Here is a 17,480-nt window from a genome sequence, read left to right as displayed (position 1 = left end):
CTGCACTGTATTTTTCCTCCTTAATTCGCAGAACTCTCCAATAAAAAAAGTATATTGCTGGTGAAGTGTGCTGCCTGTAATAGCAGAACACACTGTCAGCTGCACAATTTAGATCTGTTTTGCTGCAACAGGTTTTAGGGCTTTGCTTCTAGTTAAGTTTGTGTACCTAGCATTTCCTTTTGTGGATTTTTAGATATGAACTTGGAAAGATCACTCATGTTTAATAGCTCGAGAACAGCACAGAACTTGGGTTTTTTCCTCCCCTTTTTCTACTGTAGCTTTTCTATCACTAAGCTATTTTTTGTATTTTTGACAACAATGACCAGAGGAAGAACTAGAAACAGTAACAGAGCAAGATCCATTGGGGAAAACATAAGGAAGTTGATTCCAAAGAGCAAGCATAATTTAGAAGAAGGTAACTCTACATTGCAAAAGTTCTGCAGCAATGACTTCATTCTTCTTCCTGAGATGGAAAGGAGAGGATGGATGGACAGACACACAAGTACAAATTATTTCTTTTGATTAGAAAAAAGTCTGCTTATACATTTGCATCTAATTAGATCTCAGAATTGGAGGGAAATCATAACATCTGTGATAATCCCAGCATTCACTGTTACCATTGGTGGTAAGAGATCTCACCCTAGCTACAAGACACTTACTTAATTGCCACGCTTGCTAATAACACATTACTATGATTTTAAAATGCATATGACCTCATCTGCCCTTGATGAGATGATTTCCCTATTCTGGTAGCATTTACAAGCTGTGGGCAAGATAGGGACTTGCTGTACCAGGTGCTGTGTGACGCAGTCTGCGACAATTATGGCCTCGAATGTTTTAATTTTTAAATTAGGCTAGGCAGAGCAATGGGGCCCAGCAAAGGGAGAAGGGCAGTCATGATGAGATTGTGTGGTTATGGCAGAAATTAGTTTATGCACAGTTCAAAGGATTTTATTTGCAACAAGGTTGCAAAGAACAGAGGAAAGGAAAGGCATCTGCACAGCTCAGGGACCCCTGAGCTCACCTTTTGCTGATGAAAAGCTCTGAGGCTCTGAAGAAATGCAAAGGAGCAACAGAGACCTGAAAAGGACAGGCATCTGAGACACATGGGAGATAAATAACAATGGACTTAACAGAGCTGAACACTAACTTCCCTTCAAGTTAACTGGGAAGGCAGTGGGGTGCCCAGCTCACAGGTGGGGCAGGCTTGGATAATGTACTGCCAAAATGCAGAGTCTGATATGCTGGAGCTCTTACAGTCTGCTGCTGCTGCTGTATCTGATTAACACACAGAGAAGCGAAGAAGAGCTTTTGAGGAGTCTAACAGCATTTCAGCAGCACTGAAGCCACTTCAGGGGCAAGAAGAGGAGATTTCTTCCCTGCTTGTCTCAGTGCTGGCACTTGGAGCTCCCTGCACTGACAGTTCCCATTCACACTGCTAAGTGGAAGTGTTCCCAGTCCCTTGAGTCTGCCTCTGGTAACACCCTTAGCACACAGTCTGGTTGATTGTTTGCAGGAATATCATAGTTTATCCTCACAAGTGGTTCCTCTTGGTATCTCAGAGATATGTATGTTTTTGACACATTTCCTTCACTGATGCACTTCTGGGCAGCAAACATGAAGGCAGCAAAATCTGCTGTGCAGAAATTAAATCTCCCTTGTCTAGATGTGAACCTTGGGAAAGTTGGCTGATCTTTGAAACACTCAGCTAGGAGTCTTGTCCTTCACACTCTGCAGACTTTGCAGTTGTTTTAAATATTAACAGAATAGCAATTGCATTGTACGACATTTTGCTGTTGAGTCTCAATTTCAGAAATTATTTGCTGGATCTCCTGTTTGGAACTAGAAGCACATTCTGCAGTGTTATGGCTATTTATAGTTTGGGATGAAGCAGCACTAAAAGCATTAGAGGCAATCAGAGAAAACTGCTAGAACTGGGCTCAAGGGAAACCACCTCAGGAGGTTCATTCTGCAACAGGCAGCTGACCTGTGAGTCGGTCAATCAGAAGACGAGGATGCAAACTTCGGAGGGGTCTGAGACACTAGATAAGCAGAGAGAGGGATTGGATATTACCGTATCAGGTTCTAGAAACCTTCAGAGCTGGCTGGCCACTGTAGCTGCGAGGGTACTGAGGGAGAACTTTAGGACTCAGTCATCACATCTGCCTGTCCTGGTTTTCCCTAAGTGTCGGCTTATGGCTTTTTCCACATGGGCAGATACAGACGGCTGTTGCTGTGCATCAGTCGAGATTCTTCATCATCAGCTGAGCTTCTTCATCAGCAGTGGAGATAGGGAAGGGCCTTGAGGGGAAGCCATATGAAGAGTGGCTGAGGTCACTTGGCTTCGTTTATCCTGGAGGAGACTGAGGGGAGACCTCCCAGCAGTTCAGGTCTTCTTTGGGAGGGGAATCAGAAGGGCAGACACTGATCTCTTCTCTCAGGTGACCAGTGAAAGGACCTGAGGGAATAGCTTGAAGTTGTGTCAGGAGACGTTTCACTTGGATTTTGGGATAAAGCTCTTTCCCCAGAGGGTGGCCGGGCACTGGAACAGGCTCCGCAGGGAAGCGGTCACAGCACCAAGCCTGACAGAGTTCAGGAAACATTTGAACAATGCTCTTAGGCACATGGTGGGATTTTTGGGTTGAGTTGTGCACGGCCAAGAGCTGGACTCGATGACGCCTAAGGGTCTCTCTCAACTCAAAACATTCCATAATTCTTACGCTAGCACACCACAGCCTGTCCAAGCACAGGCCAGGTGTGAAACCCTCCAGCGAAGACACATCCGGGGCGTTCCACCTCCACCGAGTTCCCTCACCTTTCGGGAGTGAAACAAAACCCTGGAAAGCAGAGAGGCGAAGCAGCCATCCCGGGGAGCAGCCGGCCCGCCCGGCCGCGGGCTCCCCTGACGCGTCCGTCGTCACTCGGCCCTGCCCCGGCGGGACGGCCCCGCCCCGGCTGAGGCGCCGCCGCCGCCCGGTGTCCGCGGGGCGGCATGAGGAGAGCCGGGGGCGGCTGCCGGGGCCGCCATGTCGCTGCTCTGCGTGCGAGGTGAGCGGGGCGGCGGAGCGGGGGGACGCGCCTGGGCAGGGCTCGGCTTTGTCCTAGGTGAAGTGGGTTTCAGCCTCCCTGGAGCGGGGACGGGCGTGCCGGTGCCTCCCGGCGGAGCCGCGGGCGGCCGCGGCCCGGGCCGCCACCCGCACCCCTGGGCGGGAGGTGCCGCATGGCGAGGGAGCAGGTGCGGGTCCAGGAGCAGGTGCGGAGCCCCGGGAGCCGTGAGGAGCCGTGAGGAGCCGTGAGGAGCCGTGGCTGACTTTTGGGAGTTGGCTCGGACACGAGTTGAATCGCCCAGTGAGCGGCGCGGGCAGGAAGCAGGCTGCTGTCACTCCGTATACTCGCCTTAGAGCGTGCATTGTTATTTCACATACATTCCTAATTACCTCCTCATCCTGCTATTGAGCCTCGTCCCCTCGCTGAACAGGTTGCGGAAAGCCGGCACTTTCTCTGCGCGGTGGATTATAGTGCTGTCTCCGGTTTCCCATTTCTTGCTGCCTTGTGCTAAAATAAAATGATGAAGAAATCCCTGGGGGAAACCATCTGCCAGGGCTCACGCTACCGGGACGTGTCTCCCTGCACTGAGCGCCGTGGTCACAGGGCGTCCCCGAGCGCAGCCGTGCCCTGCGGCTTAAAAGTGTAGTTTTAATGTTCTCAGCTCCTTTGCCAGGAATGATAAAATAACTGGCGCTGGTGGCAGTTCAGCTCTTCTTTCACACACACGGGTTTATTGATAACAGCCCCTTATCCAGCTGTTCGTCACCTTTTTGAGTCAAAGTCCTTGTGTCGGTGATGGTGTTAGGATACCAGGCAGAGCATCTTGAGATGCGTTATTTTTGGGGAGAACGCCGTTTTGGGAGTATTTCTGAATTAAGTTTCAACCCTTTTATTAAACACATGTTTAAGGGCTTAGGAGAGGTGCACAAGTGCAGAGTTTATCTTAAATATGCTTTTTGTACGCTTGTGTGTAAACTCAGACTTGTCTAGCCCATTTTGAGGGTTTTGCCAAAATCTCTTCATTGAAGCTGAGTCTCATTAGCCAAAGGATGCTTATATGTGTTACAGGTGTTTTGTTTTTTTTTCTTTTTGGTGGTTCCTCAGGATATTTTCAGAGTGTCCTTTAAAGAAATGTGCATTTGATTCCACTTGAAGCTGATTGTCTTAAAAATGTGTTTTACACACCCTTCACGAGGAATAGTGAAAGAACATGAACTGAATGATGGAGTTGCTGAAAGTGTCTTCTCTTTTCAAGGTGTTTATTCTTGATCTGTAGAGTTTTTGGGACAAAAGCATTTTAGGAATCTGGAAAGATGCACTCTTGTGTTTGATTTATTCTTTGGTTGTGTGAAGAACTAAAGAAGAAACTTGGGGTGGCTGGTGGCTGTGTGTGAAGTTACTGTGAAAAAATATATCTTCAATTTCCATCTGCTGTGTGAAGACAGTAGAAGACACCAGCATTCATTTAAATAGATGATACTGAGCAACTTTATTATAAAACTGCGGAATGTAGTCAATTTACTAAGCATAAAGAAACATGTTTTCTGGAATAGGCTGGACTAAAAGGATGAGTTGATGAGATCTCACAAGTAGCAGCCACCTAACATGATATGGAAGTATGTTGAGGTAGAGCAGTCTGAAAAAGAAAACAGATACCAGGAGCTGAGATAAAGCAACCAGGGCTAGGAGGAAGCGGCTTTATTAATTGTCACTCCTTTTAAAAAAGCCCAACAAATGACACTTTTCTTGATTCTTTTGCCTTTTCACTTAAATGAACTAAACTTCTTGAGACAGCAGTGAGCTGTCTTAAATAAGAAAGTTGAAAAAGCTGGGGTTTTTTCCTATTCAAAATGCTACACATATAAGACTACATAGTAGTGTAGGGGCTGGATGGTGTAGAGCTGAGACTAACAAAGAAAGACAACAAAAGGCCCCCATGGAATGAATGTAGGTGATTGGGACACTGTGAATAGCATCTGGATTGCAGCTTTACACAAAAAGGAAAATGTGAAAAAAGCCCTAAGTGTCAGTGTCACAAGAAGCCTGGCAGTCAGAAAGATAGTGTTTTAATTTTTTGATTTATTTTCCACTCCCCTTGAATTATGCACATTAATAGTATTTTAATGAATCACTAATCTAAAACAGTGCTCACTGTTTGTGACCAAGCATGTCTGAGTGCTGCCTTTGTTCCTGAAAGACCAGCTAGTGTACATGGCTTCTTGATGTCATGTTGAGTGCTACATTTGTTTTACCTTCTTGGAGAACAAATAATTTTTTGTATGTGTGGGGCTTTTTTTCTTTTTTCCTCCTTCATTTATTTGTTTTGATTTGTTTTTTGTTGTATTTATTTTTGTTATGTGACATTTTTCTTTATTTCTTTGTTGTATTTTGTTTGTTTTGTTTAGTTTTTCCAGAATCATTGAGCTGTATCTGCCATAGAAATAGGAAGCACCTGACAGAAAATCTAAGCTCAGAGGAATTGTGAGTCTGGGCTTGTCTGCAGCTGTGCAGGGGACATGTGAAATAAGCCAGTGGTAATGGGCTGTTATACGAGCAAATTAAGAGATTCTTTTGAAGCAGGAAAATGTGCACTGAGTCTAAGTGAAGTGAAGGAGAAAAGAAATACTGAATATTACATGACTGAGGCTTTTAGGAGACTTCTTCGTGTTTTGATTCCACTGCTTAAGTGCAAGAGAGGTTGCATACACTCCCATTCAGAGCAGCTGCGTCTGGATTATGTCTGATAATCTTCTCTTGGCATAGTTTGCTTTATTAGTTTGCATTTAGTGTTGTATTTGTGAAAATAGCACATATTAAATAAAACTAATCCCGGGGAAGCAGTCTAGCTTTTCACATCAGTCTTGCATTGTTAACTTTCTTGGCTTTCTCTTGTAACTGTTGATTATACCTCACATCTCAACTAGATAAAATGTCTTTTTATGGTCTTTACTGTCTCCTGACTTGGGGATGGGAATAACTGCTGTCTCAGCACAGCTTGCAGGGGTCATAGCATCCTGCTGAGGGTGGATCACCCGGTCACTGGCTCCGTTTGTCATTGTCCTGACACATCCTTCATGCCCTTTCACTTGCTCACTTTTATTGCAATCTGCTTTGTCCCCAGCCCGTGCTATCTCAAGACTGATAGTTCTCTTCTAGTTTTTCTCCACTTCATAGCAGCTTAAGCTGTGTCTTCACTGTCACTGTATTCCAAACTGCTTGACCTACCTGGTCCAGCTGATAATTATAATGCCAAGGATGTTGGCGGTGGGGTTCTTCCCTCATCCCTGTGCACAGTACCTGCCTTAGTCACATGATGGCATAGTGCTTTTGTGTAATGTGCTTTTATCCTGGGGCCTGATCCACAGTGTCTGTGTGAGATTTGGCACACAGATCTGGGAGATTTGTGAGTATTTGTGTGAGAGTTACATGAGAGAATAACTTGGGTGAACTCTTGCATGCTAGAATTTCAGGTTGGCTGCTGTATGAAATTACACTGGAGGTTAGGAATGATATTTTTTGTGTGCCTAATGTTTATCTTGTGCCTGCTCTGAAGAATTAGAAGAGCTTGTGACATTATTGTCAAAACAGCTGCAGTGTGGGGATATCACTGCGAGAACTTAACTGTCTATCCTTGTACTGCCAGCAAAATTTGAGTTCTAGTGTACTGAATTGAACTATGTTGATATCCAAGTGAAAGGAGCAAAGGAAGATGGAAGTGGATGCTAACTACAACAGAAATAAAAACATGTTCAATCTTGTGGCGTACTTAGAAATACCTGCACCTACAAGTGGTCAAGTGTCAGGAGCTTCTCTTTAAAGGATTTTTACATTGAGGTAATGGCCTCAACTTACCTCAGTGTTCTCTGTAAGACTGAGTGCAGTGCTTCCAGCTTTCTGTTGTGACAGTATTCTGAAATGGTTGTAGAATTGAAAAAAAACTCCTACCCATCTTTTTGAAGAGAACTGGACATTAAAAGTAGTAGCAGAAATGCAAGGTTATAACAGTAGGATATTAAGATAACATAATGATTAATTTAAAATTTTCTGTGTGACTATTATGAACTGCATTTCTCTAGTTGTCCTTGATCAGGAAGCGACCAGTGTAGGTAGTGTTGGAGCAAAATAAAGTGTGTTCGAAATTTGGGTAATAGGGCTAAGATAGAAGTGTTCTCTACTAAAAGAGCATTTTTGTGTTGAGAGTTAAGTTTGAGATTTATAAAGCTGTAAATGGAGAGAACTTTTAAGATTTCTAGCTTATTCTGTTGTTCAGTAAAATGTACAGACCCTATTTGGCTTTTGATGCATGGGTGATAATTTGATTTCCTGTTTAAAATCCTCACTCTTTCAGCTTTGGACACTGTTACTGCAAGTTTCAACAAACAGTGTGGAATCAACTTTTTAGCTATTTAGGGAACTATGAACTATTTGAAACCTTCCTATATTTCTCAATGGGATGAAGGAAAGGTACAGAGATGCTTCCTGAATTTGCATGGTGTCTGCACCCTTCTTGCTCTCGTGATGTACTGTGGGCTAACTCCTTCAGTCTAGTGTCGGTCAGGCCTAACTTGTTAAAGTTGTTATTAGCATACTCTTTTAATATTCAGTAAAGCACTGCATTTAATCTAAATGCTGAAAGAACCTAATTTTAAACTTCAATGGTCCAAGATCTAGTTGTAGCTTACACAGCAGCATTGAAGGTCCAAGCAAATTAAACTGCTTTTTAAATCCAGGACCTTATTTCAAATACTTGACTTGAATGCATGTGAAATGTGTATGTCTGATGGCAAATCATCTTCCTATAAATTTACTTTGAAATTTCTTCCTGTGTATTTTTTTTGTGCCTTGTGATCAAATTTTACTGGGTGTTTTGAAGAATACTTTAATCACACAGTAAAAGCTGTCCCTGTGTTGCTTTTTCTGTGTGGTCTTGGAGATATTTTTGGAGCTGCTCTGAAAGTGTGTGTGGGGTCTTCCCTAGCTCTGCCTCTTTCTTAAATTAGAGCTTACTGGTTAATACCTGGCATTTTCTTGGTGTGGAAGTGTACTGTAAGCAGTTTGATGTTGTTGCTTTTTGTTTGACAGGACGATTTCTGTAGTCAGGAGTTTAAAAGGTTTCTCTTTAGCACTTGAATTTGCTTTTCTTTGCCACCTTTACTTTCTAACCATGCTTCTAAAGTTTGTATAGTAGTGAAGATATGCATATAATATTGTTGTGTTGATCTCATCATTGTTAAATAGAGAACTAAAATCTGCTTTACTCGTATTGTTGATGTGTGCTTATCTGTGCCTGCTTTAGCTATGTTTGCCAAGAGCTTTGCTGAAGAAGTGTTTTGCTTGTATACTGTCACCTGTAAAATTTGGCAGATGCTTTCTGTGATACAGGTTCTTATTCCTTAGGTATATCCTGGGTGTTTGGATCAGCTCTCTTTGCATTTAGCAGGATTTCAGGATTTTCTTTTCTCTTAGGCCCTCCTTATACCTGACCAGGCTGCTGTGCATAATTCTGCTTTTATTATTTGCCTTTTGACTGGCTTCTGTGTCCTGCTTGGTTTTGTGTAAATGGCAAATACCCAGTTCAGAAGGAGTGAAATATGGCAGGCATTTGGAACGGGAAGTATCACTGATCATGGCCAGCCTCTTATCTATTACTGTTTTGCTGGATACCCACGATACTGTGTCATTTTACACTTTATTGAGACCCTGTTCTACCCCACATAACTTGGATGTCTCAGAAAATTCCATGTGTGTACAGTTTGGATCAGGCTTTCCAAGGTGGTGCTGAATAGTAGGCATCTTTTTTTTTCCAGAACTTTAACTCCTTACACATTTCAGACATTTGTCTGGAGTGCTCAGTGATCTGTAGGTACCTGACCTAGTACAGGTGTGCCCTGAGTATCACCGTGGGTGTCATACTCTGCTCTTCTCAAAGCCTGTTTTCTAATCTCTCTGGATGCATTTAAAACAAAGGTCACTGGGCTACAGGCTACTTCAGTGACATGCAAGTTGCAGTTTTCTAGGCCTTCTGATTTTTATTACCTGCACATTGAGTATTTAACATCTTCACTTGCCATGGGCTGGAAGGTACCTGATCTCACAGGTGCTTGCTTCTTCCGCAGCATGGGGTGAATGTTTATGGGATGCTTAATACTTTTTCACCATTAGCAGTTTTGGGAAGCCAATATCCTTGTTGGTGTTTTGTCTCTATTCAGATATTTTGTTAAGTTTAACTTTATTGCTTTTCCCTGCAATTTTACTTCTTACGTCTTACATCTTGGGCCACACAACCTGTGTCAATAGAGCTTATTTCTTGTATTTTACCATGGCTTTATAGCTCTTTGAGGTGGAGTGGAATTCAGCTGTCCTTCTTGCTTGAGGAGTAGTGGCTTTTTGGTCCCCGGGAAAACACCTTAAAAATAATTCCTAAAGCTGATTATGGCAGTTTTGGTTCGTATTTATTCTCCTCAGTCAGCTGGTATTAGTAACTCTCAACTTTATGAAATTAACTCCCTCTGAAATGTCCCTTGTGCATTTTTAGGGATTGTTTTTGGATAGCCCATATTGTATTTTATTTGATCACAGCTACTGCAGATAACTATTAAATAATTGTTTAATAGAAGAAAATTGAAGTGCTGATACAAAACAGTTGTTCTACTGCTTAACAGTTGTTGAGTTGGAATTCTGTTTGCAAGTTTTGAAAGAGCTGAAGAAGTACTGGCAGGCGTATGAGCTCTTCAGCATTTCTCTGTTTAACTGTCTTCATATGAGTAATGCTGTCTTCTCTGATGAACAGATTTCAGCTAAATACATTATGAAATACATTATGTGCATCTATATGTCTAGTTCGGCTGGGAAGAAAGCTTCAAATTTAATCCAGATTTTAAAAGAAAGTTAAACTGAGAAATCTCTGGTTGATGATTTCATGAAAAGATGCAAATGTAAATAGCTGAGACATCTAACTCTTTCACCAGACTTTCAAAACAGATTTCTTACTGTCCTTTTCCCCATTATCAACTTTGAATAATTGAATAATTACACTTCAAAAATGTTGAATACCTACAGATCCTAGCAGCGTTTTCCCTTCCTGCGTAGTGTGGAGTGCAAGAGACCAGCTGTGGCTAGAGGACCAAGTCAGATGAGAAGTCCTCAGCTGAGGAATTCTTTTGACTGGTGTTGGTTTAACATAACTAAGCACCATATCATGGCCTGGTTTCCTGTTGTGTAAAGTAGCAAGGAATCACAGCACTGTAATGGCAGGTATGCTGCCTTTCTGACAGCTAGATGTGGGCATCCCAGAAGTGAAAGGGAATGCCTCCACTAATGGTTGTGATTTAGTTTATGATCACTCTGGCATACTGCTCTCGAATGCATGTTCATTCTTTCGTCAGACAAGTTGGGGTGGGAGGTGGGTCCATGCATTGACCTGGAAGCATGTACTGAGAGAGGTTCAGTTCATGGAAACCCTGTGCTGAGAGAAAATTAAACAGGGGCAGTGTCAGGTATGAAAAAATGTTGCCTGCTTTGTTTGTAGGATTGACTTTTGGTGGCCACATTAAATGTGTAAAAATCTTAAGATTGCTGGACAGGGTGCGCGGGTTAGGAACTGTATTAAAGGAATTAAAAATCTTGATTTTGTTGCCTTTTGGATTGCCTGCATCTGGGGAGTTGGAGCATTTGAAAACAAAGTATTTCAACAATTTTGTGCTGACCTCAGTTTCTTGATGCTCTTCCTTGCAGTTGAATATACTGTATAAACGGAAAGTGAATTGGACTGGGATGTCTTGTCTGAGGAAGGATAAGGAGGAGGTGTCTTGTTCGAGATAATCTCTATACTAAAACTGTTGGCAGGTTTGAAAAGAAATTTGGCTTCAAGCCTTGACCGTGTCCCTTTAAGGAATACTGGTTTTAACCTTATTATTTAAAGCTCTTGTGACTTAACTCTCTTAAATCTTTACAACCTAAATGCTCTGCTAAACATACTCCAGCATTTCCACCTTAGAGACCTAATTATTACGTATAAAATAGCTGAAGAATTATGCTTTTGAGTATTGGCACACTGTTATTTTCTCTGCTTAGGCCAATGTTGTAATACTCAGCTTAAAAGCATCATTAAAAAATCAGAATAACATGCTTTGTCCCTTCACTTCAGGGTTGCTGCGCTGTTCAGACAAAATCTGCACCATATAACCAACCTGCTGTTGTCTTTGTTGGCCTGTGCTGAAATGGTTTTGGATCTGGAACTAAGTGTTCCAGAAGTGAAGGTCCATGAAAGCCTTCACTTTTCTGAGCTGTTGTGGCAGCACAATGCTGCAGTCTGCGTGCCAGGAATTCAGGTATGCTTGGATAAGGCTAAGGGAACTGTGAAGGACCTGCGTCACCTGGAACCTGTTCTGAAGGGTGTGTAGGGCTTTTGTCCAGCATCATTACCAAACTCCAGTTTTCCTAATCCTTAACTACCAGAAGGGCAAGGAATACAACTTCCATAATAGCTTCTCCAGCCTAAGGAAAGGTGCACCAACTTTGGCTGTTCTGATACTAAAGTTAGTAAACCACTTCAGCATGAAAGGCAGAAATTCGTCACGTACGATAATCAACATAAACATGAATATGTAAATACTGAATTTCTAGACAGAAACCTATTTGAGAGAATTTCCTTTTCTAAAGACTTGTATAAACTTCAGAGCAGATTTTCAGAAAATGTCCAGGGACTTCAGATTTTCAGCACCTGTGATTTTTCACTTATAGTTATCACATACTCTTATTTTCTAACAGCCTCAGTCCTTTGAAAACAGAGTCCTTGTGGAGTGTTATGGCTTCAGCTACACACTGGAGAGCTAAAAACCCTTGGTTGTGGAAATCTTTAGTAATTGTTTCTCCCTATAGGGCCAGGAGTACCAGGCACAGGGTGCCAAGGTAGTTTGTCAGCTTTGTGTGAGGAAGGAATTTGTCTGCTGAGTAAACTATTACACATATTGTAGAAAATCATTGTTCCTCTTTTGTTCCCCTTCCAGATTTCATGCATTATTCTTCGTCGTAGGATTTCTTTAAAGGCAAGCAGGTGGTGTTCTTCGGGAGATTGTTTGGCCTCTTCACACTTCATGTGACTCGTCTTTGAGAGTCAGAGAGGTCATAAATTACTAGAAAGCTGAGATTGCCTTTGTTTTTGGGGTTTCTAACTTAACCAAAATCATAATGCCATTTCATAGGTTAGTGAAGTCAAATATCCCTCAACCCTGAGCTCCTGATCTGAACCTGAACTTGTAGTGTGTGGCTTGAATTTGGTATGCAATACGGATATAGATTGATAGGGAGGGAAAAATGGACATGAAACAGTACTTTTATCTCAGCCGTTCTACCTGGTCTAACTTGCTGCATGTGCACAATTTTATTAGATTTTGTCTATCAAATTAAGTAAGTGGAGTCTGTGTATGCTCCATTTTAGAAGAGATTTTCTGATGAGATTAACTGCTTAGAAACTCCATAGTTATAAGGCCAGAATGGATTGTTGTTATCATCTAATATGACCCTCTGTAGTACATAGTATTTTTAAATATAACAGCCTAGAGTCTAGCAGAAAAAGATCAGATTCTGAACTAAAATTGATTAAGGATTTTCTATGGTTCTAGGCTGCTTTATTATCATACGTGATGAATTTTTGCTTTTTATGCTGAAGTGGTTTTCAGCATCAGAACAGCAAAATCTGGTGTGCCTTTCCTAAGGTTGGAGAAGCTATTATGAAAGTTGTACTCCTTGCCCTTCCGGTACTTAAGGATTGGGAAAAACAGAGTTTGATAATGTCTGTTACTTGAGTAGAGGCAAGTGGATGTTATATTATGAGTGATCTCACTATAATGACAAGTGTTTGCATATTTTTCCATGGTTAAAAAGAGATCAAGACATGCCCTGACCTATTAGATCTCAGTGTTAAATCAGTATGTTGTTACACTTTTGCTAGGTGGGAGGAGTTTGATTTAACAGTGCTCAACCGACAGACCTTTTACTTCCATTGTAAACTTGAGTTTGAAGTTAGTGTTCTGTATAAACCTGGCACTTTAATCAAAGATGTAGAATCGTGTTCAGACTGTATTGGAGGAGAGTAGCACGTGACAGAAATTTGAATATATATGAGTTAACCCTGTGAACGTGCCCTGGGGGCTGGCATTGGATATTTCTTTTTCCTCATAGGATGTCAGGGAAGAGCTGGTGCTGCAGTTGAAATTAGGGCTGCCCAATCCTGAAAGACAAGTGCTACACTTACATGCAGTAAACAATGTAAAACGTTTGAATTAATTGTGAGGTAGTTTTCCCAGAGGGTGCAAACACATTAGTGTTTTAAAGCAAAATGGGAAGCTTGTGACTGAATTGGTGGGAAGGGGGCTGTTAAGTTTAGAGCTCAGAACAAGCCCTCAAAAGGTTAGTAGGAGTCATGAGGAGTGGGGATTATGAGGGAAACAGAGATATTGGAAGGGCTGTCCTACTCTAGAAAGTAGAGGAATAGAGGTGACTGGGAAAATTCCACTGTGGTTTGGTGATGCAAAATTGTAAAGCAGCATTAGTGTGGATAAAAGAGAGCCAGCTGGGCTGAAATTGCTTTGGAAAGAGCTGATAAGAGATTTTGCTGTGATAGCACAAGAGATCTACTGCACGTAGTCCAGGATTAAAATGTGGGTAAAAATCTCGTAATGTGGTTAGAGCGAAGTGTTTCTGGTTATTCTCTGTGTGAAAGACTGACTTCCCACACCAGAGAATATATGCTGTTGGCTGTGGCTCGGGTACAGGGAGCTGTGTTATCTGAGAGTTTCAATACTAGACAATGACAAAAGCCATAAAAATTAATGGAGTGAACTGTAGATATGATTTTGAGAGGCACAGAAGATGCTTTGGGGAAGCTGGACATGGAAGTGAACTTGGTTTGAATAATCACAACTGAAACTAAGTTAAGGTAAACAGATGAACATGTAGGTTAGCAATTGTCAAGCCTCGAGGGAAGCTGAAGAAGCTTTTTGGTGAAGCAAAGTGGCTGGAGGAGGGCATGAAATTCAGGGAAGCTACAGGGGTAAATATTAGCATCTCAAATAACAGAAAAGGCTCCACCTATGAAATTACCGCAGAGCTGATGATTCACCTGTTCATTACGTCAGGATATGCTGAGCAAACAGAGAACCTCTGAGAGGTGTGGGCAAAAAAAAAACAGTTCGGAAAGGAAGGTGTATGTTGAGGATCAGGAAGTCCAAGGCTAAGGCAGGGACTTCCACCTCAGCAGATAGGGTGGTATCTTGCAAATGGTAATAAAACAGGTAACAGAAGGTGCTTTGGTCACAGAAAAAGGGGAAACAGCCAGCCTCTAGAGGGGGAGGAATCAGACTTCTGTGCATGGGGACAAGGAGTTGTATAAAGATGGGCTGGGTATGGTCCCTGGACTATAGGAATTGTTTCTTATGAAACTGAAAATGATGCACAGAGGTGGGAGGAAAAATTTTAATATTCTTCATTTGAGTCTGATAATCTGTATGCCAGAGAGCTGAAACAATGCAACACTTAAAATATGAACTCTGCCAGCAGAAGTTTTCACTACAGCTGCAAACAAGCAGTGACCTTGCCTAACTGGAGAGGAATAGACGTGGTTTCTGTGTATAGGCAGGAAGATAAAGGAGATGAGTGATAAATGTGGGTAAATATGGATCTTGACTTCAAAAGCAGGCAGGACTGTGACAATATAGAAAGTTTAAAATAAACTGCTAGGAGAGAATAATAAAAATATTATAGACAGGTGGAAGAAACGTGGAAGAGTATCATATGAAATGTGACGGGTTTGCAAGAGGAAGATTTTTCTGGGCTAGCTTCTTGTTTCTAGATTAAAGCATGCATCTATTTGTACTTCTGTAGTAGCTCACAAATTCTATAGCAGACTTCTTTTTAAAGAAAATTGGAATAGAGAAAGACCTGTAAAGAGTATAAGGAGTTGTATGTAGCAGAAGCTAGTAATGTTACTAAGATTAGTGGGAGAAGCACATAGATGTCTTCCAGTTGTGTCATGGCAAGAAAGAATACAAATGTGTGTGTTAAAGCTGTTCTTAAGAAAAGTCCTGATTCTGATTATATAGTAAGTTTTGAAGCAAATAAATATAATGCAGGAAGGACTCAATGATCCCTGAGGAGAATGAGAATGAAAATGAGTTGATGTTCTGTAAAAAAACCTGTACACTTAGAGGCATTGCTGAGAAATGAGAAACTTGGTGAAAGTAGAGATGTTAGGGAGTCCTTGTGTCTCTGCACCATGCTTGTAAACAGAAGCTGATGGGATCTGTGACTTGTGTTCATTAAAAACATCAGGAAATTAAACATGGAATGAGGAAAAACATGGAGAGGGGGAATAGTGTTGACATAAGATACAGAAGGTATATGCATACCATTAATTACAGTGTTGGGTGGATGGTAGGAATGATTTTGAATGGTGTAAGTGGTCCAGGTGCTGGGAGAAGTAGCATTAAAGTTGGTGATCCCAAAGGATCCTTCCAGTCTTGTGATCCTCACTGCACTAACTTCATTGTGATGTGAGTTACTGTTCTGACAACTAGTTGCTATAGACAAACTGTATGTTAAGGTAATATTTTGATGTAGCATCTTCCTTATTTATAAAAGTTAATAATAAAGAAAATAACCTACATTACTCAATTTTTTCCTAAGGCTGTTTATTTTGGTTAGTGGTTTTGGTTCTTATTTAACCTGGTGGATTTTCACCTTATTTTTTATGAAGGTCCATTTGCAAGCAAGCAGCATTGTTTTCAGGAGGGGCACACTCCCTGTTAGTAGTAAGACCTTCTTATGGTTCAGTTTTTTGTATACATACCCTTTTGAAACAAAACTATTGGCAGGTGAGTTCTAATGTGTTTGTGAGGCACAGCTCCTTTAGATGGCAATGTGACTGTCCTGTTTTTGCAATTTGTGAGTGTCCTTCAGAAACCAGTATTGTCTGAGAAGTTTGTAAATGTAAAGATTAAGATCAGACTGCCAAAGGTATAGTTTGCCAACAGTGTTTTGTTATTAGGTCTCCTGTTCCTGCCTGGAATCTCATTACAGTTACACCATAACTCATACCCTGACAAGTTCTTTTACTCTTTCTTAATTCTCATAGTCAAACTTATTTCTGTCTCGTAGATATTAATATTTTCTCTGGTTTGTGAAGCCAGACAGGTAAATACTAAGTAACATAATAGTAGGATTTTATTAATATTTTAGTTAAAAATATTTTTCATGCTAGACTAATCCTACTTCATTATTTGCTGTGGAAAACACAGATGCTGCTTTTCCTGGAAGCTTATCACTTACTGTAGCATGGTGGGATGTTTTTGCTTTAAGAAAAAAAAAATAAAAAATTTACTGAATCCACCACAAATGTGCTGCTGCTTTATTTTTGATTTGGTGAATATGCTAGATCTCTGAAGTTGAACAGTGTTATTTGTTAGTATAATTTTTTTTATCTCGGTGCCTTTCAGGACAAGTTTGTTCTCAGTCCTGCTTGACAAGTAGCTGTGTTCCAGCTGGCTGAGTGCTTGCAATCCTGTAACTTAAATCGAAACTACCAGAAAATAGACCAAGGCTGTGATTAGGTGGCAATCACTACTGGTGTGGTTAGTCAGCAGCTCTTTTTCCAGGGTGCATCTTGTTTACACTAAGTCTGAACAGGGAGTGTAGAAACCTGAGTCACTGGGGAGACTGTTCAGGTGACTTTTGTTGACAGGAGAAAAGCACACGCCAAAGGACAAGCACACAAGTGATTTTGTTTTGTCATTTCCTCTCTTTCCTCTTTGGTACCACAGAACTTTTGTCTTCTAGCAGCTGTTACCTTGGCTATGTGATTTGACCTAGTAACTTTAGCAAGATTCCAGTAATTTAAGTGGGCTTTACCTCTGTGTACAACTTCTCAGCAGAAGCTGCATGTGCTTCGTGTCTTGGAAGAAATGATTCTGCAGAGAGATGTATCTTTTTTCAAAACAAATACACCTACCCACCCCCCTCAAATCTGAAGAAACGAATTTCTCCATTCATCTGGTTTCTGAAATACTGTTAAGAGTTTTTTTGTTATATGTGTAGTTTTAAAACAATTTTTATATTTGCTTTTTTTTTTGTTTGTTTTTTTTGTTTTTTGTTTTTTTGGTTTTTTTTTGCCACTGATGCTTTTATTAAAAACTAGTTGAGCTGTTGCTTTGTCATCAAAGTCAGTTTACCAGCTCAGACTGGCTCCTAGCAGACTTGATACATTATCAGTCTGTCTCTTTTCCTGCCTTCTGGTGCAAGGATATGGCTTTCATTATGCATATTTCCTTAGTCTTTGGCAGCTGGAGGCATATGTGAGTTGCAGTCTGTTTTGTGTAAAATTAAGTAGTGTGGGTTTTGCTCCCTTGATCAATTAAGGCATCTTCAGTAACTTAAAT

At 41.3% G+C, this 17,480-nt stretch overlaps 1 protein-coding gene across 5 annotated transcripts in view; it reads left to right on the top strand.

The window, feature by feature from the left end:
* The first annotated feature begins 2,948 nt into the window (after positions 1-2,948).
* The window catches only part of UNC13B (unc-13 homolog B), a 206,493-nt gene continuing 191,961 nt past the window's right edge, over positions 2,949-17,480 (top strand). For 3 of the 5 annotated variants that reach the window (XM_056514076.1, XM_056514075.1, XM_056514074.1), the window contains exon 1: positions 2,960-3,048. In XM_056514076.1, coding sequence (XP_056370051.1) covers positions 3,027-3,048 — 22 coding nt within the window. In that variant the 5' untranslated portion in view covers positions 2,960-3,026. Of the gene's footprint in view, positions 3,049-17,480 lie in introns of all 5 variants that reach the window. The other 2 variants (XM_056514073.1, XM_056514072.1) reach the window with 1 other exon arrangement.

Source organism: Oenanthe melanoleuca, chromosome Z (genome assembly GCF_029582105.1).
Source record: "Oenanthe melanoleuca isolate GR-GAL-2019-014 chromosome Z, OMel1.0, whole genome shotgun sequence".
Taxonomy (NCBI): domain Eukaryota; kingdom Metazoa; phylum Chordata; class Aves; order Passeriformes; family Muscicapidae; genus Oenanthe; species Oenanthe melanoleuca.
The sequence above is the reverse complement of the archived record's forward strand: the minus strand, read 5'-3'. Positions and strand labels throughout refer to the sequence as shown.